Genomic DNA, 26,403 nt, shown 5'->3' on the forward strand with positions numbered 1-26,403 from the left:
TGTGGAATTGTCTTCTGTTTTCCTGCTTTCCGGCTGACTACAATATGGTTGTCTTCAAGTCTAACGTAAATAAGTTCTTGATGAGCCGTTCCATATAAGTTATCAAATTTACCAAATTTTCATTACTAATGATTACTATACTGTCCAATTTCTACTGTACACTCTGTAACCCTTATCCTTGAGTGGCCTCTTGGACTTGATAATGTGGTGATGCCTATGTAAAAAAAAAAAAAAGAAAAAAAAAGTGGATTCTGCTCATACACGTAAAGAAAAAGAGCCATTCCTTTCTCCAATCCATTTGCACCTTAAAATAACCTGTTGAAAATTTCAACACATTGCTAACATTTTTTCAAATAAGTCCCTGTTTATTTGCCTCCGCACTGCTGGGTAAAAGAAAAAAATGACCTCTCCACCCCTTGTTTGCAGTAAAAGGAGACGCCTTCCTTTCTTCTTTTTCTTCTCTGTGTGTGTGTGTGTGTATATATATATATATATATATATATATATATATATATATATATATATATATATATATATATATATATATATAGAGAGAGAGAGAGAGAGAGAGAGAGAGAGAGAGATAGATAGATAGATAGATAGATTCTCAATGTAAAGCCATAAGCTCCAAGTTGTGAGCATGCGCTTTTTATTTGCACAGAAACGGTTGTCGTAAATTGATAGCAACCGCTCCGAGAATTTTTAAATGCGGTCTCCGAACGTGGTCTGTGCAAAATAGGGAATGCCTATGTCTTTTTGTAGTGTTCAGTGTAGACTTGGCACCGCAATAAATGTTCAACAACGATCGACTCGTGGACATATGAACGACCGGATGTTAGCCATTGAGCTTTCATATCGAGGGGAAGTATTGGTGTGTGTGTGTGTGTAGTTGTTTATATATATATACATATACATATATATATATATATGATGATGATGATGATGATGATTGCAACGTCTTGTCAGACGAGTGCCACTCCCTCAGACATTTAAAATCCATGAGCCCAAATGTCTGAGGGAGTATCTATACAAATATGATGTTACAGAGTCTTAGCTTTGTACGACAGCTAAGTCTCTCTCTCGGTTCAAAATGTTGAGATCCAGCAGCAAGCAAGAGCAAGATAGCCAGCAACAAATTAAACTGCAGACCAGCTTAATGCGGGTACTGGTCTTCCGCTTTATGGTTTTTTTAAATCAGAGATTTGCTTCTCCTAGAAAGGTTGCCTTCACCACGGCTTACGGGAGCCCTCTCCACCCCAATACACATATATACACACACACACAAATATACACGGTGCTAGTTGGCCGTTGACCCAGAAAAAGAGTTCATTCGCCCTTTGAAAGGTCTTGTTTTTAATCCTTGAAGGAGACTAGCCGCCCTCCTCACCAAACAAGTCTGGTGGGGGAACATATATATATATATATATATATATATATATATATATATATATATATATATATATATATATATATATATATATACGTGTATACATATGCATATATATGTATCTATATATATGCAGTAACTATCCAACGGCCACACACATGGAAAAGTAACAATTAAAGAATCACATATATAAAAGGGCCATTCCAAAAGTAATGTCACTAGAGGGGCGCTTCATTTACATTGGACTACTGATTTATTCATTGTCATTTGAGTGACGTCACTTCTGCTATCTACTTGCATTAAAAAGAAGTGGCGCTTCTACATTATAATAACGAAAAAAATAATGAATTTCAAGTGAAACAAATAGTACCTACGTAATTATCAGGTCTTAAATAGTAACTTATCCAAAAATTACGAAAAACGATAACTACCGATTTTTAGTTGACTAACAAAACCCCACACCCGTATACGAGATACATTCCAAAAGTAGACCAAAGGGGATTTCAAATTGCATAGTTATGATGACTGAACTTATGCAATCCTGATTTGAGTGTTTCATCTCTCTGTTGCAGATGTGAAACTCTAAGAAAACGCCCCTTCTTATGAACGTGCGTCAGAAGCAGAGATGCATCGCTGAATTCCTGGCAAAAGTGCATTGAGAATGCTGGTGACTATGTAGAAAAAATAAATTCTAGAGCACAAATAGCCGCTGATTTTTCATAGCTCGTCAACTTTTTTGGGTAAAAAATAGGAGGCTTTACTTTTGGAATGACACTCGTATGACAAAGCCATCCTCAGGATGCACATATGCACAACAATCATTCATTTCTGGCTTGCTTGCATCTTGTCTTCAATGATCAGGCGATTCCATCTTTTAAAAAATGCCCGACGTTGCCCCGGGTGTTTTGAGGTGTATGCTGAACAAAAAAAAAAAAAAAAAAACGGTCAATTTTTTTAAAATTTTACCCCTATTATGACCTGTTAAAATTTATTGTTTTGGGCTCAAATCAAGTTATTAAGTTAGATCCATGTCCAAGGAACCTATATCTAAAATTTCAAGTGTTTAGACCCAAAATTATAGGAGGAGTTTGGTAGAGTTCTCAAAGGTCAAATCGTTGAACTTTGACCCCTTAATCGCCAAATTTCTGGCCGAAAACCGATCACATAGATCTTCCCAAATCTCAGTACCCTGTATATCGAATTTCGAGTCTGTAGACTTAAAATTGACAGAGTTATTGCGTAGGGAAATGTACACACACAGACAGACACTTTCACACACACACACACACACATTATATATATATGACATAACTTACTACCTAGCTCTACCTATGTATAAAACACTGTTGAAGTAAATACTGAAAATTAATATATAAAATTGTACCTTCGTATATTAATTTGTGTGATTAAATGAAGTATATATATATATATATATATATATATATATATATATATATATATATAAATATATATATATATAGTAAGTTATAAAATGTATAATATGTATAAAATGTATATAACTTACTAACTAACTCTACCTACATATTGAGTACTTTTGAAGTAAATACTTAAAGTTTACGCATAAATCTATACTTTCGTATATTAATTTTATGTGAGTATATATATATACTAGCGGTGAGGAGTGCCCGCCTTTGCCCAGATGTAAAATACGCTTAAATATGATATTTTAATTATTTTTTTTTTTGTATTACATTTTAACCCCAAACAAGGCACATTGCCACTTTGGTGTAGGGGGCTACTATCAGGGGAAACATCTACTGGGGTACTATGTAGGGATTAGGGCAGCGAGATGTTGGTTCACGTTGCACTTGAACTTATGCATGTCAGTACAGTTGGGGAAGCAGTGACCTGGAATGGAATTCCAAAGTCTAGCAGTTCTGGGGAAGAAACTACTGGAGTAGAAAGATCTTTTACATCTAGGGATCTCTACAGTGTGGGGGTGGGATTTTGCAGCTTGTCGGGTCTGTCGAGGGTGTTCACGTCGTGGGGGCACAAGTGCTTGCAGTTCTTCAGAGCATTCACCATTATAATACTTGTAGAACAGGCAGAGGGATGCAACGTTTCGACGATGTGACAGAGGCTGAAGCTTAGATGCCAGTTTAGGGCCTATCAGATTTGCGACTCTCTTTTGAACCCTGTCAAGGAGCGAGAGACTAGTAGCCGATGCACCGGCCCAAATATGACAGCAATACTCCATACATGGGCGAATAGTGGCCTTATAGAGGTACAGGATACTTTCGGGTGTTAGAAGTTTTCTAGCACAGTAGAGAGAGCCCACCTTCCTCGCAGCGGCCCTGGCAATGCCCTCGATGTAATTGTTCCAACTCATGTTTCCTGTGAACGTTAGGCCAAGGAGCTTGAGAGACGTACTCTCAGATAAAGAGTCGTTGGCCATTGCTATAGGTGGTAGAGAAGGTTTCTTGTAATTATTAAATGAAACCAGTTTTGTCTTGGCGGCATTGAACCTTACCATCCATTTTTATCCCCATTCCACTACTGATTGGAGGTCATCCTCTAGTGTTTCTGCCATTACTTTAGATATATGTTCATTTGTTTTCCTGTCGTGCCTGCTATAGAGGGTGGTGTCATCAGCATATATACCCATCTCAGAGGCAATTTTGTCGGGGAGGTCATTTATGAATATCAGGAACAGCAGAGGTCCAAGGATAGATCCCTGGGGCACTCCTGCATTTATATCATATTGTTTAGATGTACGACCGTCGAGGACAACCTGGATTTTTCTCTTATCTAAGAAGGATTTAATTATGTTAAGTATTCTACCAGTGATACCGTAAGATCTAATCTTCCTGAGGAGACCCTCATGCCATACCCTGTCAAAAGCCTTAGATATATCTAGAGCTACCGCTCTGCCCTCTCCCGCTTTGTCCAGTGAATGGTATATGCGTTCAGAGATTACAGTGAGGATGTCTGCCGTGGAACGGGCTTGTCTAAATCCATATTGTTGGTCGGTCAGAAGTTTAGCATCTGTAAGGTGCTGGACTAGAGCATGGTTAATTAAGGTCTCAAATATTTTGGCAAAAAGTGGGAGGAGGCTAATAGGGCGATAATTTAATGGGTCAGTTCTTTCGCCAGAATTCTTGAATACTGGTACCACAGAAGCAGTTTTCCAACAGCCCGGAAAGCAAGATTCATTAAGGCATTTGTTGTAGAGTTTGGAGAGAACTGGAGCTACTTCGGCTGAGCACTTTTTTAATAGCACAGCTGGGATGAGGTCGGGTCCACATGTTTTGGAAGTGTCAAGGTTTTTTATGATAGCATGCACCTGAGCAGGGGTGATTATCAGATCGTCTAGCGTGGCGTCTGTCCGCATAGGAAATTGAGGTAGGGGGTGGTTTAGAAGGTCCAGTGTGGAGTTTGAGGCAAATTTGTCCAGATTTCGTGTATAGTATGATAGAGTCATGATTTCAAAAGCAAAATAAAAATATTAGGGTGTCATCAGCTAAAATCGAAACATAAAGCAAAACTGTAGCATTCTAAGCTGGTGACGTTACCACTGTACCAATGTGACACGCATATGAACTGAGTAATAATTAAAAATAAACTCAGATGAATGTACAAAATGTGAAACGATTTTTTTCAATTTTGTCCAATTTTTGAATCCTTAAAAACTATTTTAACTGGCTAAAGACCCATCAAAGAACGGTCCATAAAAAATCCAATCATTTGAGGCCCCTAGCCCTGCTCTGCGACTTTTAGTGTCGGAGGAGATAGAGTTGGAAAATATGGAGATAGACAGGCAGACATATAGCCGTTTATATATATATATATATATATATATATATATATATATATATATATATATATATATATGGGCGTGGCTCATAAACTAAGGGTAGAGATTTGTATGTTTTGGTTTCGATTCTAGCTGATGGCACCCAAGTCAGATATATATTTTATAGTTTAGATCTCGCTACCATATATTAGGTTTAATATAATAATCGATGGCCTGCTAGTTGACTTATAACGCTTTTGTTTCATTTGTGTACGGATTTCATGAGAAAGGCATTAAAACAAAGGAATTAATGTCACCTCTCTATAAAACTAGTTACAATGAATGTTTCTTGCCTTAAAACTAATAATTACCTTTGTAGAACGCATATGTTTGTTAGAAGGCGTAATTATGAATGTGGGCATACTTTGTCAAAGGTTTTATTGGAGAGAGAAGTTCGTTCACGAGGGGGAGAGCCCAAAACTTAATTCCTTTTAAAAGGGAGGCTAAAATTAATTCCTTCTTAATTAATTTTTTTTTCTTATGAAATTGTTTCACAATCCTACGGGGTGGATTCACAGCTGACTATAACATGGTCGTTTTCAAATCTAATGTAAATAAGTTCTTGTTGAGTCGACTTATGAAATAATCAAACCCTACCCAAATTCCACCATTACTGATCATCAAGGTGTTGTCTCAGTCTACTGACACTCATTAACTCCTATCCTCGAGTTGCCTCCGGGACTTGATAAGTAGTGACTTCTAGTGTCACTCGTCCTATTTTCTTCACATCTGAGTTCTCATCCATCTCTATTGTCTTAGATTTCTTGCACACAAACTTTTTTTTGCTTTATATTCGTTCCTAAGTTTTTTTATGATTGCAAATTATGAGAAAAGAAATACGATAGATGAGGATCAACTAGAATTCCTGATGGTAAACCATCCCTGAACGCTATAGTACTCGCCATGTGTATTTTCTCGTTGGTGGAAAATATTTTTAGTAATAGACCCCTAATTTTTCGACCCTCATTAACATTTTATCTTTGTTTTATGGTCCTAATTTTATTTCCTATCAAATAAACAAGGAAAGTATAACTTAGCCAAAAAGATATCCGATAAAAGCAATGATGTTTCTTCTTCTGAAAATAGGATCTGCAGCTTAGCAACAAAGAGAAAGAGAGTGAGAGAAAAAATATCACAGGAGAATATTATCACACACACACACACACACACACACACACACACACACACACACACACACACACACACACACACATTATTTTATGTATCTACATAAAATTTTATGTAAATATTTTCAATATTTACTTCGACAGTGCTCGATACTTAAGTAGAGCTTGGTAATAAGTTTTGAAAATGGCAATTAAGCTACATAGAATTTTCGGCGTTTCATCCTCGTGAAAATTCGTCGGGCTATTGCATGCAATAGCCTGACGAACCCTCACAAGAATCAAACATGGAAAATTTTGTGTAGCTTAATTGCCATATATATTTTCAAAATTATATATATATATATATATATATATATATATATATATATATATATGTATATATATATAATTATGACCTGCAGACACTAGTGTTTCATCATTTCGGGAATTATCAGTGCAGGGAGTTATGATTACAGCTGGTCAGGAGATTCGAACCTGGCTACGAAGCCATCTCTGACTCCATTAGCAAGGAAAAAACCACACGGCCAACGTTAACCGCGTGAAATACAGTTGAAATTAACATTTATATAAATGTCTAGACGGCTAGAGTGATCTTATGATCTGCGTATGCGAGCTTGATTGACTGACTTTAATTTCAACTCAATAATAAGAACCAAATTCTTAAAGAGGCTGACATAATTATTACTATAGTTATTTTTTAATTTATATATATATATATATATATATATATATATATATATATATATATATATATATATACATTAATTTCCTTTTCTACTTTACTTTCAAGTCAACACTATCAACATCGATTTAATGTTCATTTTACATACTGGCAGGCATTTGATTTCTTCAGGAAATTGACCTTTCAACTAACGTATCTCTGACCATGTCTTTATGTATCCTTCTTTCTCTCAAATTTATCATTTCCTCACACGTCTTCCAGTTTTCCATTGCTTTTTTTTTTACAGGTGAGTCCCCACTGATCAAGGCCCAAGAACCACTCAAGGATAAGGATCATTGAATGTACAGTGGTCACCAGGATGTAGCAATCGTTAGTGATGGCAATTTGGTATAATTTGATTATCTAAAGGGGCGGCTGAAAAAGAACTTGTTCACATTGGACTTGAAGATGACCATGTTGTAGTCAACTGTAAAGCAGGCAAGTAGAATAGAGTCCCACAGGCAGATAATTCTAGAAAAGAAATGGAATCTGTGTTTAGATTTAGGCACAGATAGAGAGTGGGGGATATTATTGATAGTGGTTATTGCTAGTTGAGTGTTTTTTATGAAAGTCTGGCAAGGAGGAACCAAAGATTGAAGCTCAGACAAGCATCTGATATGAAAATAACGATAGAGCAGAGACAAGCTTGCAACGTCTCTTCTGTGCGAAATAGCTTGCAGGGAAAAGGAAAGGGCGTAACCTACTAGGTTTCGAGATGGTTTGGATTTCTGTCATGGCAGTATAGAGTGCTCCAAGCAGCTCCTGCTCAGATGTGGCATCACTACTCAATCGTAGAACGTAGTTGGCTCTCATACAGGTAGAGGATTGGATCAGCAGTGAGATACTTATCTGGAATCCACTTGCTGTTTCGTCTTTGTCTGCAATTAAATAACTGGATACTGGGTTTCAATTTTTCGTAACTTTTGGAATTTATACTAATTTCGACATGACACGTACATACGTGATAATGTTATCACACTTTGTTGGTTAACGATGGTGGCACAAGTTCTCTAAACTAACTCGATCCACTGTTAATTTTTTGTAAACATATATAAATACATAAACGAAATACACAAAGTAGTAGTAGTAGTAGTAGTAGTTACAGTATTAATAATATTAAAAATAATAGTAGTAGTAGTAGCAGTATTAGTAATAATATTGGTAATAGTAGTAGCAGTATTAATAATAATAGTAGTAGTAGCAGTATTGATAATAGTAGTAGTAGTAGCATTAATAATAATATTAGTTATAATAGTAGTAGTAGTATTAATAATAATATTAGTAATAGTAGTAGTAGTATTAATAATAATAATATTAGTAATAGTAGTAGTAGTATTAATAATAATAATATTAGTAATAGTAGTAGTATTAATAATAATCATATTAGTAATAGTAGTAGTAGTATTAATAATAATATTAGTCATAGTAGTAGTAGTAGTATTAATAATAATAGTAGTAGTAGTAGGAGTAGTAGAATTAGTAGCAGCAGTATTAATAATAATAATAATAGTAGTAGTAGTAGTAGTAGTAGTAGTAGGGGGTGATGGTGGTATTGATGTTTGATTGTCTCTGGGGCCTGCATAATAATGTTATACATTCTCTTAGTTGGATTCTACTTTTTGTTTTGTTTTATTGGGTTTTCTTTTTGAGTGCATTGTGATTTTTTGTTCCTGTCAACCTTCTTGTCAAACATTGGATGCATAAGCAATCGTCCCCCCCCTCCAAATAATGTGGTGGGCTGAACGAACAATGAAATAGTCTAGCAAGATTAAAGAAGAATGCCTCTCTCTTTCTCTCTCTAATTCTTGTAAATAATGTTCGAATAAGTTCTCCACGTGAATAAGCGCCTTTGTTAAAAAAAAAACAGGCAATTATTACTATTTAGGAGGTGATAGTGGCTCAGTAGTTTACAACATGAACTGGCAACCTGGGTGTGCCAAGTTCGAATCCAGTTCGTTCATTTAGGGATGTTGGCAACCTTCACGTGGTTTCTCCTGTGTAGTATTGGGAATCTCAGATTAAATGCTATGTAGGTAGTTTTTAGAAATAGAAAGATGTAAGCATATTTTGATTTCCCATCAGCGAGTTAGCAGGGTCAGAAGGTTAGGTTTGACAGCCATCAAACTCAAGTCACCCTTGAACAACCTAGATAGAATGCACCGGAAATTAGGGGTGACACGGGATTGTGGTCGTAGGCTTCTGGTTGACGACCACATGGCAGAGAGTGGTATTGGGCAGCAGAGAAAGCAGATCGGAGATTTCGGGTCTCCCAACAACCAGAGTCCAAAATATTAGGTTTGCCTTGAATAAAAAATTGAAGCTTCAAACTCCATCTTGTTGTTCATTGATGCATCTGTCTGCAGTAGTATCACTCCCCAACGAAATGGCAGACCAGCAGCGACCAAGAAGGCATCATCCGCTGGCCAAGGCAAGCAGGTATGTTCACATTATTGTTACACATATACATCTCGGAGACTTTCAAGGCAAAAGAAACTGTGTAAGATAAGAACACGCACACACACACATATAACAGTGAAATGCACGTAAGAGCATACACACCCACACACGTAAGAACATTGATAAACGTAAACAAAACGTAAAAGTACTCGTAACAAGAAAACGTAAAGGTAAACGAATTAGTAATAAACAACTAAGAAGTAATAGAGAGTAATAAAGAAGTAATAATAAATAAGGACGCAACGTTCTAGAAAGAATTCTAACTAGAAAGATATCAGAGAAATCAATTTTTTTTTACATAGGCATAACCACTTATTAAGGCCCAGAGACACCACTCGAGGATAAGGGTTAAAAGTGTACAGTAGTCAATTAGACAACATAGTTTCAGAAAGATGAGTGTTTGTTGCGAAAGTTTGGCGAGAGGGAAACCATAGATTGGAACTCAGACGAGCACTTGTTATGAAAATAACGATAAAGCAGAGACAGGCTCGCAACACCTCTTCTGTGAGAAAGAGGTTGCAGGGAAGAGAAAAGGACATCTCCTACCAGGCTACAAAGTCTATTTTAAACTCTATCAAGGCAGGATAAATTCTTTCTAGCAGCTAGATAGATAGATAATAATAATAATAATAATAATAATAATAATAATAATAATAATAATAATGATAATAATCTATATATTAATACCGTGGTACCTTTAACGCATGTACGTACATGTGTCAGGGTTTCCAGATTATAAATTATTCGATCGGGAGATCCTATTTATTAAAAAGGAGGATAGAAAGTGATAACATATTACGATCATTAAATTAGTATATAAATACACTAATGTAATATTCGTAGTATGTTATAACCTATTCTCCTATTTAATAAATAGAATAAAAATTTTTAAAAAAATGATGTCGCTTTTGGACCGTACGTGAAACTAAAATATACCTTTTTGGTCTTCCAGCTAGGATCCAAGAGTAGTAGCTGTTCTGTCTAAAGATTGTATAATGATATCGTGGGGTTTCCGTTTGCAAATGGAAACCCCACGATATCATTATACATACGGTTCAAAACGGAAATCATTTTTTTTTTTTTTTTTTTTTTTTTTTTTACATTGCGTTTTCAGTGACTGGGAGATCCTATTTATTAAATAGGAGAATAGAAGGTTATAACATACTACGATTATTAAATTAGCATATCTATATACTAATTTGGTGATGCCTATGTAAAAAAAAAAAAAAAAAAATTTAATGATCGTAATATGTTATCACTTTCTGTCCTTCTTTTTATTAAATAGGATCTTCCGATCGAATAATTTATAATCTGGAAACTTGACACATGTACGTACATGCATTAAAGGTACCACGGTATTTTGAACCATACGTGAAACTAAAATATACCTTCTTGGTCTTCCAGCCAGGATCCAAGGGTAGTAGCTGTTCTGTCTAAAGATTGTATGATGATATTGTGGAGTTTCCGTTTGTGTGGAGCGTCCACACAATGGAAATATGTCACAGACTATTATAAGTATATTGCAGTAAAATCGTAATAACCAGATATATTCTGACACTACATTAACCAGATTACTTAGATTAATACTTTTACAGTTTCAACAAAAGGGCTACAATAATATCGCGAGGCCTCCATTCACACTGAACGTCCATAGACTGCCAAGCAGGAATATATCACATATGAAAGATGCATTTGGCGAATTTCCACAGGTCCCTTTAGTTATTATTATTATTATTATTATTATTATTATTATTATTATTATTATTATTGCTAGTAGTAGTAGTAGTATAATCATTATTAAGCACGTCAGACAGCAAACAGCAATACTATGAATGAATGAATGATTAGCGTATTTTTTTCCTTTTGTCGAAGTCACCAAACCATGACAGGTAAGAATGAAACCCTTTTTTTAAGGCCATTCTGACAATGGATATAAAACTAATAATAAGTGGGTGGTATGCTTTTTAGCTGAGTCGTCGACAGAGCATGACATAGATCAAATGGAAGCGGAAGATGATTGACGAAGATACGATTCAAGGAAAACGACAATATGGCCTTGACATTTCGTATGACGAAAGAAATTTTCAATGGATTGAAAAATAAAAAATAATTCTACAGAGAAAAGTCAGCAAAAGTACAGAATAGTTAACACGTGAGAATTCGTGAACCAAAAAAAAAAAAAACATAATTTATATAAAACGCACTCTTACTCTTCCATTTCGACACTACTTAAAAACTCTCTCACTACCACATGTCCATCTAGCTTGATTAGCGTTTCTCCTTCCTCTGGCTGCATGCTGGCCACAGCTGACCCATTTTTTCCCTCGACTTTACACATCCCTTTTCTTCGACCTTCACTTTGCTTCTCCCCCGAGCATGTGGTGTCCTTTTTTCTCTTTCTTCAGACACCAGCTCGCACACCTTCCTAATTTGCATATGTGCCTTTTTTAGGCTACTGCTGCTAATATTCTCGCAAGCGAGTTATCTTACAGCTGCTGCTGATATTTTCTAACACGCTCATACATACGCGCTCTGTTACAATAGAACCAAAGCGAATGAAAAACACTTACCTGAGTTAATGAATGGTCACAGGTTGATATGTTAGGAAGTTGCCAAAACGGTAAGTCCCATTTTGACCGCATTAGCCTGATAAAGGATTCCTTAATTGTCGATTTACAGGTATATTCCATGATTGCAATAGGAATTCGACAATTCTAGGAAAGAGTTCTTAATCTGGATTTTCTACAATTGTTTTAGACACATCCAGAATTCAATTCAACAAATGGAATTCCGTAAATAAAATTTATATTATTCAACAAAGAGAATCATGTGATAATATTGGGGGTGAAACCCGCGATAAAGAATTAAATAAATACATAGTGTTATCTGAAAATGGCGCATATTGCTTTTTTTTTTTTTTTTTTTTTTTCCCACGTCCACATGTAAATTAGCTTTTTTTATACAAATTTGGCGGTAAATTCCACTTCACACTTTACCGCCAGAATTTTTTTATGCAATAAATAAATTTTTAATCATGAATTTGTGTTCTTCTGGACTCAAGGAAAAGGGCATAAAGGTAAAAAAAAAAAAAAAAAAAAAATCACCAGAATGCTGAACGATGTAGTTTGAAGACCAGTTGGGCTAACAAGCCATAAAAGTAAGAAATATTTACTGTACAAATGTTTTTATTTATTTATTTATTTATTTTTTTTTTTGAAAGGCAACTTGATTTGGCGGTAAAGAGTTGATGACCTTCAAAGATTCGAAAGTGGTGTAAGAATTGTGAAGAAGAACGAGGAGGGGGAGGAGGAAGAGGAGGTGGACGACGACGATGAGGAGAAAAGTGTCTGTCACTCCACGGTACAAATTTTTTGACAGACACAGCAAGTGATCAAATAAAAACATTCGAATGAGATGATGATGATGATGATGATGATGATGATGATGATGATGATCATCATCATCATCATCATCATCATCATCATCATCGAATTGATATAAAAATAATTTTCAAGAGAAAAGTCAAAAACTAAAGAGTAATTAACACGTGACAACTCCCCCCCGCAAAAAAAAAAAAACATAATTTATATAAAACGCGCAAGAATGAAATTCTCTATGTAGAAACGACTTGTAAATTTTTTTTTTTATTTCATACCCTTTTTTCTATAAAACCTTTTATTTTCTGTATGACAAAGACTAAAATCTCACTGTTTTGTTTAATAGTTCTTGAGTGTTAACTATTCTGTACCTTCACCGTTCAAAAAAAAATCTTATAAAGCGTTGATAGAGCAAGCAATTAAATGAAAACACTATAACTCAAGAAGACATGATAAAGAAAAGCAACAAAAACTATATGGCTTTGGTATTTCGTATGACGAAAGAAATTTGGAATGGATGGACATAAAAATAATTTTTAAAAAAGAAGAAAAGAAAAATTGACATTCATAAGATAAGCATTTTCTTTTATACTTATATCAGCAATTATTACTTATGCTACATTTTCTAGCACAGGTTCGTAATAGTGCAAAACCTTTGAACTAGGGTTGCAATGACACAGTTTTTTTTTTTTTTTTACGATACGATAGCTATCACGATAAGTAATTCACAATACGATATGGGTGCATCATGAAGCAAGTTATCCCCGTGAGCACTCACGCATCTATTATTTATCCAAATCGTGTCATTATTCTCCGCTGAGTTGGACACTTTGAGAGGAATTAAATTGCAGATTCAAATGAAGCTACATTAAGAGTTCTCTCCCCTTCAGGAGATTGGAACACTGACTGGATCTTATTGGTGTTTATAATTTAAAATACAAAACGTATTTCTCTTGCATTTTAAAGCATTACTGTCACGACAGCTAACGGTAATAAACTAACGTTCAAAATGAATTTGGTGTTCAAATCGTCCGACGGCCGGTACAGTTGCATGATCCATACTGACGAGTGTAAGGTGACACAAAACATATACATGTCTATGAATAATAAAACTATTATATATATATATATGTATGCATGTATGTATGTATGTATGAGCGTTTTTTAACCTTTAAAACTATATAAAAACTTTTTTAACCATTAGAACTATATCAAAAAATAAAAAAAATAAAATATTTTTTTTAGTCCTTTGTTGATAAGCTATTTTGCTAGTAAGTAAATTAGTCTACTGCAATCGCTGAATTAATTTGCTTTTATGAATTCACAATAGTTCTAATATTATATCAGGAATCATCAGCTGTTTACCATGAAACACTGTTTTAGGGATTTAAAAACAATATATATTTATATTAGTATTGGGGCAATTAATCGGAATTAAAATTGGGAATCAGAAAAATCTTAACTTGTTGGGGTGTTGGAATCAGAAAAATGTGTACCTAATTTCCAATGTGAAAAACGAGTCCTTTATCGTTTTTTAATTTGATTTTGTTTTAAAATATCTTTCACTTCTAGTAGTAATTATAAAATGATAAATATTTGTTGATATTAAACTTACAGTAAAAATAAAAATTCATAGATCACACCCACTCAAGTGATAAACCATTCTTTTATTTTGCCTACGGATATATTCTTTCATTTTGGATTTACCACTTGGATTTCATTTTTGAATCTTATATAAACAAAATATTTGCCGGACATCTTACATAACCAGCAGTGAAACGAAGGAAATATGTTTGCATGTGATTGCGACCTAATACCTTGGAAGGAATACAAGACGCAATGGATCTCTTTACCTCCTTGCTACCAGGAATTTCCATTGCAAGATTTAACATTGATTTTTGATTTAAAGCACAATGTCCTTTTTATGCCTCAATATCCCATTCCCTTATTCTATGTATCTAAAATGCTTTAAAAACTTTCATTTTTCTATGTTTATTGCTTTTAGCAAATAAGGTGTAAACCAATAAAAACATTTGCAAATATTTTCCCTCTGAGGAGATGAATAAGCATCGGAAACTCATGGGTTAAGGAAATAGATTTATTCAATTGTATACTTTGTTTTCAAATTATAAAAAAAATTCTGAATTTGAAGATTAACTTTTTAAAATCAAAAAATTTAAATACATAAATTTTGATTCATTTGCTCTATCTTGTATATTGAGCAATTTTATTTAGCTGGGATTGTCTTATATAAAATGTTACATCTAATAATATTTAGTAAGACCGAAAAACACTGGATTTGCATATCAGTAGATATATTTCATTTCATTATTCAGAAGTATATATATATATATATATATATATATATATATATACACACACACACACACACACACATATATATATAGTGAATAAATAACAAAAGACTATATTCCAAAGTTGATGATGTTGACCATCTTATAATTTATTCCTTTAATTCAGTTGACATTTACCATTCTTGATGGTATCTGTTTCGTAGCCCAAAATCAATCACTTAATTATTATATCAATCGGTGAATCTATCATGCTCTTAACTCATCAGAAGAAATAGCAACAATCAATCCGTCGAAAGGAAATAAGTGCGTTTTGACATGATTAAAATCCGAAAATTGGAAGAGAAGCTGTAAATACCTTATAATATGTTTCCATTACACCATTTTATGCTACGAAACAGATACTGTTAAGAATTGAAAATGTCAACGGAAGGAAGAAATTATAAGATGGTCAACATCATGAACTTTGGGATATAGTCTTTTATCATTTTTTTTTTTTACATAGGCATCACCACTTATCAAGGCCCAGAGGCCACTCGAGGATAAGGGTTAAAGAGTGTACAGTAGTCAATTGGACAATATAGTAATCGTTAGTAATCGAAATTCGGTAAATTTGTTAACTTGTGGAACGGCTCATCAAAAACTTGTTTACGTTAGACTTGAAGACAACCATATTGTAGTCAGCTGGAAAGCAGGAAAACGGAAGACAATTCCACAGGCGTGCAGTTCTAAGAAAGAAGCTTTGATCATGGAATCTACGTTTAGGTTTAGGCACAGATAAAGAGTGGTGGGAATTGTTGATAGTGTTTTCAGCTAGACGAGTGCTTCTTGTGAAAGTTTGGCGAGGTGGGGGACGATAGATTGGAGCCCAGTCGAGCACTTGTCATGATAATAACGATAAAGCAGAGACAAACTTGCAACATCTCTTCTGTGAGAAAGAGGTTGCAGGGAAGAGAAAAGGACATCCCCTACGAGGCTACGAAGTCTATTTTAAACTCTATCAAGGCAGAATAAGTCTTTTCTAACAGCTCTTGCCCAGATGTGGCAACAGTACTCCATCCTTGGACATACCTGGCTCTTATATAGATAGAGAATTTACTATATTGTTCTGTAATTACATCGAGCTTCTTAAATAAGGATTGGTATATATTATAAGAAAATATATTTCCACAGAAATATATATAATAACGTTGGAATTCAAAATATTGGACAGTTAAAGTTGCGTTTCTTCATGTTTATTTACTGTTTAATTTTTAATTTTTCTTTTATATGTGTATATGTACTGTGCGCATGTGTGTATGTGCGTACTTATATGTATATGCATTTAAAACTGACGTGGCACCTTCTCATTGGTTATACCTCCTCCTCCTCCTCCTCCTCCTCCTTCATTTTCCTTTCCCCTTTTCCCCATGTATGCTCATCGCTTTCACTACATTGATGAAGACTGACGGATCGGTTGAAAATATGCATTTGTAAAAAAAAGTTCTTTAATTTTTTTTTCATAATATTATTTTGTATTCCTGCACGTCATCAATAGAAAACGAATAAAGAAAAGTTATAAGTTTTTATACTTTTCGTATTCTTTATATATATATATATATATATATATATATATATATATATATATATATATATATATATATATATATATACGAGCAAACAGTTAATAAAACATGTTAAAAAACACTTTGAAAAAGAGTTAAAAACATATTTAATCTGAAAAGGAGACACTTGATAAGTGGATAGTCCTTAATCCTTTTCAGATTAAATATGTTTTTAACTCTTTTTCAAAAGTGTTTTTTTTACCATGTTTCATTAACTGTTTGCTCGCATTATAAGCTCTATCTCCTATTTGGTTTTATCGAGCTTTTACATCTGGCTGAGATAAATTTATAAATATTAATTCTTTAATATTTATATTATACTTTATTTTTACCATCTTGGATCATTTTGGTAAATTTAATTGTAATTTTTATTTTGCACACACACACACACACACACACACACACACACACACACACACACACACAGACGGTCTCACCAGTGTAGGAAATTACTGCCAGTCGAGGAATTTGACTCCATAGGTTGCGAAGTAAGGGAATTTAAGTTCTATTAATACAAATTAGATTGGTTTAAACAGTAAACAGTCAGATAGTATTCAACGACAGATGTCGGAATATTGCGTTGCACTAGGGATTGACCGTTCATTCTTAATTCCCTAAAAAAAGGGACAACTTTTTTTTTTAAAAGGGCCTTATAACATATATACGGGGTCATTCCAAAAGTAAAGCCTCCTATTTTGTTTAACCCAAAAAGTTGAAGAGCTACAAAAAAAAAAAAAAAGAAGAGTAGTACCATTAACATGAGCAACCTGTTGTGCTCCAGAATTTATTTTCCTACATAACCGCCACCATCCTCAATGCACTTTTGCCAGGAATTCAATGATGCATCTCTGCTTCTGACACACGTCCATGACAGAGGTTGCTTTCTTAGTCTCACACCGTCAATATCTACACCAGATAAATGAAACTTTCAGATCATGAATGCATAAGTTCAGTCATCATAACAATGCAATTTGCAGTCTCTTTTGATTCACGTTTGGAATGGCTCTCGTATATGTGCGTGTGTCTTTGTTAGTCAACTAAAAATTGGTAGTTATCGTTTTTCGTAATTTTTGGATATGTTACTCTTTCTGACCTGGTAATTACGTAGGTACCATTTGTTCCACTTGAAATTCAATATTTTTTTCGTTATAATAATATAGAAGCGCCACTTTTTTAAATACAAGTAGATAGCGGAAGTGACGTCACTCAAATGACATTGAATAAATCAGCAGTCCAATGTAAACAAGTCCTTTTCTAGCTATCCTCTTCAATAATTAAATTTTTACTAACTTACACCACTAACGATCAGTACGCTATTGTCGTCATTGACCACCGTAAACTTATTAACCCTTATCCTCGAGTGGCCTTCGGGCCTTGATAAGCCATAACTTCCTTGTAAAAAAAAAAAAAGAAATTAAGAAGAAAAAGGATAAACGCGAATTAAATTAAAGTCGTTTTGAACGAAAACAGTTCAATGACTCTTTCGTCGGAACGTCAAATCGCTTTGAGGAAACCTTTGATACCAACGGCGGCTTTATAAATATTCTCATCGTAGCGGTGACGTGCGGAAAAAGTTACAGACGCGTGGGAACAGACATCTTCAAAGTTGATACAGAAAATAATTAATCAGTAGCGCGAAGTCCGGAAGAATTGACACGAGAGTATTGAAGGAGTACAAAAGGATCATTCAAGCAAAGGAGAAAATAGTCCTCTCTTCCCCCCTATCTTACTTTGAACGTATTTATCTCTCTCACACTATGGAAAGATGTGACACAAGTGTCAGGAAATCGAGATTGAAAAGCCAGCGCCTAGCGAGGAGGAACACTATAGCCTGAAAAAAAAATGCCTGGGTATCCTATTGGCATACCCCGGTGGGGACGCCTCAGGCGATTAGCAATAAACTAGCCCACCATCCTCTTTAAAATTATTACAAGAATAGTCTACACCAGGGGTTCTCAACCAGGGTCCACAGGGAAACATAACAAAACTTATCATTATTATTATTATAGTTGTCGTAGAATATTTTATTTCCATTAAATTAGTTTTCGTTTAAAAATAAAGCTTAATTATACAGGGTGTCCACAAAGTCTGGCTACATAATCTACACGGTGCACACAAAGTCTGGCTACATAATCTACACGGTGCCCACAAAGTCTGGCTACATAATCTACACGGTGCACACAAAGTCTGGCTACATAATCTACACGGTGCACACAAAGTCTGGCTACATAATCTACACGGTGCACACAAAGTCTGGCTACATAATCTACACGGTGCACACAAAGTCTGGCTACATAATCTACACGGTGCCCACAAAGTCTGGCTACATAATCTACACGGTGCACACAAAGTCTGGCTACTACACGGTGCCCACAAAGTCTGGCTACATAATCTACACGGTGCCCACAAAGTCTGGCTACATAATCTACACGGTGCACACAAAGTCTGGCTACATAATCTACACGGTGCACACAAAGTCTAAATGCATAATCTACACGGTGCACACAAAGTCTAAATGCATAATCTACACGGTGCCCACAAAGTTTGTCTGCATAATGTAGCCAGACTTTATGGACACCCTGTATAATATTTCTTTAATTATTAAAACCTCAAAATTTATATGAGTGCAAAATAGAAGATTGTCTTATGACCAATAGTTATGAAGGGGTCCACCAAGATAAAAAGAAGGGAAAAGGGGTCCATGAGTAAAAAAAAGGTTGAGAACTACTGGTCTAGACTGTTGGGTTTGGTGCCAAAGTAAAAAAAAATTTTTTTAAATAATGCAGAATGGATATGGCCTGATCTCATGGCAATTGTTAGTGGCCCTGAGGTAATATATTAGCAAATAGAGCCAAAGGTGATTTTGTAGCTGAGTTCGAATCTCTCGACCAGTAGGAATTTTCACTTCCTGCACTAACAAATGCGAAAGAATGAAGGTATGTCTGTAGGTATTAAAATAATAATTATTATATATAATCAACAGTCCCTTTTAAAGTATTAAACTTGAACACTGTCTGGGAAATATAAACAAAATGTAAACTAGAGTTATGCAACGTTCGCAATTTCTGCTTGTTTGAACCTTATCGACTGTTTTCTGTTGTGCCCTTATTTGGCATTTATAGGTGTTAAATTTCTCTTAATTGTCGTGGCAATTGTTAGTGGCCTGGAGGTAATGTCTTGGCCAATCGAATTAAAGGTAACTTTTAAGCTGGGACTGACTTTCTTGATTAAGTAAGAATTGTCACTTCCTATACTGGTGATTGCAAAAGCATGAAACACTAGTAGCGGTAGGTATAAAAATAATATAATAATTCTTATTTATAAAAAAAAACATATATATAAAAAATCTAGTGTAAATACATGGATTCTAAGTTTTCCATGAGACAAGTAGACAAATGTTACACAGTTCTTTTTTTTTTTTTTTTTTTTTTTACATTGTTTTCCATTTCTAACCATGTAAAAAAAAAAGGTTCCTGGTACTTGTTTTAGTCACAGTGAAATTTCCTTTAAGATGTTATACAGCAGGCATCTCCAAACTATAGCTGTGGGCCAAATCCAGACCACGAAAGTCCATGCAGCTATTATGGAAAACGTAAAAATATTCAGAAAAAATTAAATTTTTAAAAAGGAAATGTGTGAAAATAATTGAATGTTTTTTTCTTTTTGTTCAGAAAATGATTAAAAGAATGAGGTTTGGGAGAACCAGTTTCACTAAAAAGCAAAACTAATAAGCAAAGCAGAATAAAACACATCCAGATTATTTATTATTTTTTTTTGGGGGGGGCCTGCGTAGTTCTAAAAATATGCAATATGGACCACCATTAGAAAACTTTGGAGACCTCTATTATACAGCTATATTTCTGCTACTATACAGCTATATTTCTGAATAAATTCCCCAAAACAAAAATGGAGTCCATGTCCGGTCTAACTTATCAGTATTACATTGAATTTTGGAGTAATATGAAAATGTTTTGAATAAACCCCACAACAAGATCCATATCTGGAAAGAAGAATAATTGGACAGGCTGGCAAGAGATAGAGAACCACATTTTGTTTCAAGTTTGTGATAAACGTTCATGCTGCAGTTTGGCAGACATTTTGGTTAAATACAGCCTGACTCTGCGTCAAAAAAAAAAAAGAAAATGGAACTCATTTATGAGTATTTTTGAAAAATATTCACATTTTATTTATTTTTGTACTCATTTTCACCCCAAACAAGTCATACGGCCACTCGGACATAATGGCCTACTATTTGAAATCGTGTCTATCAGCAGACTGAGGGGAGTTGAGCAGTGATATGTCTGTTCACATTACATTTAAATTTCTGCAAGTTAGTAGTCAGGAAATCAGTAAACAGAGAGGGAATTCCAAAGTCCAGCAGTTCAAGAGAAGAAACTATTAGAAACTTTCCAGCATCTAGGGACCTCAACAGTAAAAGGGTGAGATTTTGCTATTTTTCAGGTTAATCGGGAGTATGTACGTCAAGGGGGCACAAGTGCTATGAGTTCATCAGAGCTCATTCCATTAAAATACTTGCAAAACAAGCACAGTGGTCGGACATTGCAGTGATGGGACAGATGTTGGAGTTTGGTCGATAGTGCAGGATCTATTAGATTTGAGACTCTTTTTAGCCCCTATCTAAGAGTGTAAGACTAGTGGCAGATGCTTCAGCCCAGATGTGGCAACAATACTCCATGCTCGTGGGAGAATTGTGGTTTTGTAAAGATATAAGATGCTCTCTGGTGTGAGTAGTTTTCTTGCATGGTAGAGGGAGCCCATCTTCTTTACAGCAGCCTTGGCAACGTCTTCAATGTATTTGTTCTAATTCATGTTGCCTGTGAATGTGAGGTGGAGGAGTTTGAAAGATGTGTTCTCAGGTAGAGTGTTATTTGTCATGGCTGAGAAGGTTTTATTTTGTAGTTGTTAAAGGAAAGAAGCTTAGCCTTAGTAGCATCAAATGATACTTATTCACTTCGGGCCCCATCTCACCACCGACTGAAGATCGTTTTCTACGATTTTCTTTTATTTCCTTGGATATGTGTACATTCGTTTTACCCTTATGCCTATTATAGAACATAATGTCATTAGCAAATATACTCATCAGTTGGAGCACCTGGTTAGCAATTCTCTCTGACGTCATTTGCAGATTATTGTTATAAATAAAGAATTTCAAAAATACACATTTGTTTATATTATTTGAATTCATCAGACTACTCTTCTCATCTTGAGTGTGATTTTCACAACGTTTCGGTTGATGTAACCTCCGACCTTCTTCAGGTGTATCTTGTTGAACTCGGGAATTTGGACAGAATTTTGAGCGGAACCTTTTATTTACTTCACAGGGGTAGCATGCTCTTGTTTCGTCAGCCATGACTGGATAGAGATGCTAAATAATGCACAATTGTATTTGTTTTTGGTCGCCTACACTGAGAATTGAACCTTCAACTTTCACAAGAATATCACTTTTTACAATTGATTTTTCCAAGGACTCTAACCACTACACCACGGGTCCTTACGGAAACATTCCAAAGTTCAACAAGATACATCTGAATAAGGTTGGAGGTTACATCGACCGAAACATTGTGAGAATTACACTCAAGATGAAAACAGTAGTCCGATGATTCCAAATAATATGAATAACCAATCCTCATCTCAAAAATTCAAAATGTTATTGTTATATATAAAATTTTAAAAAAATACATATTTGTTATTTTCAAGATGGTATTTTAAATTGGCACAAACTTCTGCACCGACCTGACAGTTGCTCGCTATGAAGAACAAAACAATCACCAAAAATGTGACTTCCACCTTTTTCAGTGACCTTCACCTTCGACTTATATCGGTCATGACCTAACCTAGGACTGATTTGATTTTGAGATAGATATCTCAAAATCAAATCAGTCCTAGATTAGGTCATGACAAATATTTTGAACAAGTTTGGCGACGATTGGTCAAGCGATGTAGACGCTGGGCTGTATGCGAACAAACCAATAAACACAACTGAAAACCTTAACATTTTTGACGAGGTAATAACTAGGACTGTGACAACAAGATATTCTTTTCATTGTTTTGACTCTCTAGTATATATCAATTAATATTTTATATGTTTTTATATAGAGTGATTTATATAGAGTGATGTGGTTCTCGGTTGATTAACTGGGTCTAACTAACTGTGTCGGATATATACTAGAGAGTCAAAACAATGAAAAGAATATGCTGTTGTCACAGACCTAGTAATAACTATCGATTCAAACGACTATACATAAGAAGTTGTCAGTCAGGAGCAGAAGAAGATTAATACTAAATGGCAGACATGAACGCTAGGCAATAAGGCGGTCAACTTTTTTTGTATAGATGCAGGTGAACAAGTATCGCACTTGACACTAATTCTAAAGATAAGTTAATGGAAACGTGGACTATGAAATCAGATCGATTCTGACCACATGTGCTCTAGATTTGCAAAACCCATTCCCTCTCCCCCAGCTATAGATGAGATAGAAATTTATACACAGGATGAAGCCTTTTCTCCTCCCACCTCAAAAAAAAAAAAAAAAAAAAAAAAAAAGAATGGCTACCCGCTTTGTCTTAAACTATTTAATCGAAAACTAAATGATCAATAACATTGATTTTATATATCAAACTCACCTTCCAGCTACAAGTTACTAAAAATCGCTAAAAGAAAAAAAATCGTCAAAAAATGATTTTCTACATAAAAAAAAATACTTGATCAATTTATATGATTTTTGGAATATAGCAATTTCGTTTCATGGCGGGTGCGTACACCATAAAGATTTCTTTCTGCAATTTAGTTTTTGTTAAAAAGATTTAATTTTAAATAAACGCTAAGTAATTTAAGCTTTACTGATTTAAATTTTGTCCCTAAGGTAACATGATTTTTTGAATGCGACCCCGTCGTATCAAAGGGCAATTAAAAAAACAAAAATTTAACGAAGAGTAATAAGCTGACTCACCAGTTTAAGTCAAAACAGAAGGAAAGAAAACGATGTACACCCCCCCAAAAAAAAGAAAAGTTTTCTACCTGACTTAATTCTTATACCTCTACTGTTATATAAAAAGGAACTTTCTCTGTCTGTCTGTCTGTCTGTCTGTCTGTGTGCGCACGAGTTCGTTCCTTATGGACTTGAAAACGAAAATTTGACATGAATTCACTTTATGTGCTTGGCAGTGCTCTTAGATAAGTTTTGTATCGAAATGTCTTTGATAAGTATCGATAATCAAAAAGATTTGATGAAAAAAAGGAACAGGCGATTTTCACCAAAGTTAAACACCTTACGCGGCTTAAAATCACAAGGGCATTTGAGAAGTTTTATTACCACACAAGCCGAGAGGCCGAACATATAAAATCAACAGTAGATTCTTTGGCATGACATGGGCACGTTAGAAATCAATGTTTCTGTTCAAAGCACAATTGCACCATGATACTTGACTTTTTCATTTAAAAGTTAAATTTAAGCCATTATCGCCGCACAAGCAGTAAGGATAGGCAGATAAAATCAACAGTAGGTTCTTTGATATGACAGGAGCGCATTCAAAATTAATGTTTCTGTTTAGAGCACAGTTGAAGTATGATACTTGACTTTTGCATTTTAAACATTAATTCAAACCATCATATATAAAAAATAATTTTATAAAATCAACAATAGGTTCTCTACAGTGCAATGTAGACTATAATGTATTATGGACAAAATCACTGCAGGGAGGCATGTGAAAGTTCCTTCCGTTGCGAGAGGAAGCAGTCAATCAATTTGATTAAAAAATAGGCGCTTTCGCCGATTTCGATGACAATAAAAAATATGGGAGTGTGAAACATTCGTTGATTATCATTCAATCTCGGGCAACGTCGGGTCGCCCTACTAGTGTTCTTCTAAAATAGAAACGAAATAATAAATTTGGGAGGGGTCGGATTTGAAAGATGGAAATGAATGCAAAGAAGAGGAGTTGGGGTGGGGGAATGGGTGTGGAATTTTTACAATGGGTCCTTTAAAAGGGAGATAATGGTTAGATAAATTCTGGAAAAAAAAGGAGAAAGAGAAAAATATCTGAACAGATCAATGGATGATTATCTATTGATAGAAATGCACGTCGACAACTATTGCACTTGGGCTCTTGACACAAATTCCAAAGATAGGTCAATAATAATTGAGATGTGTAAGTCGTCCGAAATCATTTTCTGGTTATTTACAATGCATGCTTATTATATGCATCCCAATCACACTGGTCAAGATCAAAGTGTAGTATCTGTTCCGGCAGATACTGCAGGCTATGACTAGCTATGACTAGCAAAGACCAGATGTGGGGGCAACCCCACATGCCTGACCTTTAACCAGCTCCCATTTCCCACCTCTCGGGAGCTGGTCCCCTTTTTCCCTTCCCCCTCCCTTCACTCCTCACATTAAAAATTGGCCTTTGTGCCTAATTTGCTCGGTGGGGGAGCAAATAAATACCATCTGTTCTTCAGATGCTGCACTTCTATTTCTTGTTCTCTTTCGGTGGAGGAGAAATCCTTCACGACTGAGACAATTTTTATTTTTGTACCTTTTCTCCACGTTAAAAAACGACCCTGGTGTCTACCTCTGTCCCGTGGGGAGGCATAGTAAATAGGCACACTTATATAGTAATGAGCTTAAAATACACAACACAGACTGACAATCTGGTTGTCCCAAAGTTTTTTTTTTTTTTTAATGAAAATTGCTCCAGAGGAGGAATGAAGCCACTTGATGTAAGGAGCTAAAAAATAGTACTTCAAGGTCAAAATTTGTCAACGATAAGTGTTAGATGGAATAGATTCTGACCCAGAAAACAGCAATTCTTTCCTCTTTGTAAGAAGCATCGCTCATGGAATGTGAGTACTTAAGGACAAAATAAGAGAAGCAAGAGTTATGTGGCTGGCGAAATTAAACCCAAGATCAAATTTCTATGCTCCTTAACTTGGTTAAGTTAACTTGGTTAAGTTAACTTGGTTAAGTTAACTTGGCAGAGATAGATGCTTAACCTAATAATAATAATAAAAAAGGTCACTGTGCACTGGTTGTTCAACCTGCAAAGGGTGTTTATTCCAAAAGCCGTTCTCAACATTAGGAGGTTGGGGGTGGGGTGTTTATTCCGAAAGCTGTTCTTAATATGGGGGGGGGGAGGGTTATTCCGAAAGGCATTTATTTATTTTCAGTTTCCCCATGTTAAGAGACGGCTTTGGGAATAAACACTTTTTACAGGTTGGATAACCACTGCACATTGACCAAAAAATAGATGAATAAATAAATAAATCAAAAAGTGATGACAAAAAAAAAAAAAAAAAACAAACAAAGAAGCGATTGTTATATTGGCTTACCTTAATATCATGACTTTCCTCCGGCTTCATGGGATAAGCACCCTTCTGAAACGAAGATAGAAAAACATTCCAGGCATTAGTAAATATCGTTGAAATGTTATATTCTAAAAGATTAAGTTAACATTGAACTTCAAAACAATTATATGCATATGCAAATCATTTAAGAAACAATATAACAGGATGTGGGATTATTTATTTATTTATTTGTTTATTTGTTTGTTTATTTATTTAAATATTTATTTATTTAAATATTTA

General features: G+C 34.9%; 1 protein-coding gene across 6 annotated transcripts in view; it reads right to left on the bottom strand.

Annotated features, from left to right (window-relative positions):
• LOC145247503 (uncharacterized) overlaps window positions 1-26,403 on the bottom strand; it is a 1,258,807-nt gene that overhangs the window by 671,638 nt on the left and 560,766 nt on the right. For all 6 annotated transcript variants that reach the window (XM_080109320.1, XM_080109319.1, XM_080109316.1 and 3 more), the window contains exon 2: window positions 26,149-26,193. In XM_080109320.1, the coding sequence (XP_079965446.1) occupies window positions 26,149-26,193 (45 nt within the window). The remainder of the gene's footprint in view (window positions 1-26,148; window positions 26,194-26,403) is intronic.

Source organism: Euprymna scolopes, chromosome 25, assembly GCF_053919585.1.
Source record: "Euprymna scolopes isolate OS-2025 chromosome 25, ASM5391958v1, whole genome shotgun sequence".
Taxonomy (NCBI): Eukaryota; Metazoa; Mollusca; class Cephalopoda; order Sepiida; family Sepiolidae; genus Euprymna; species Euprymna scolopes.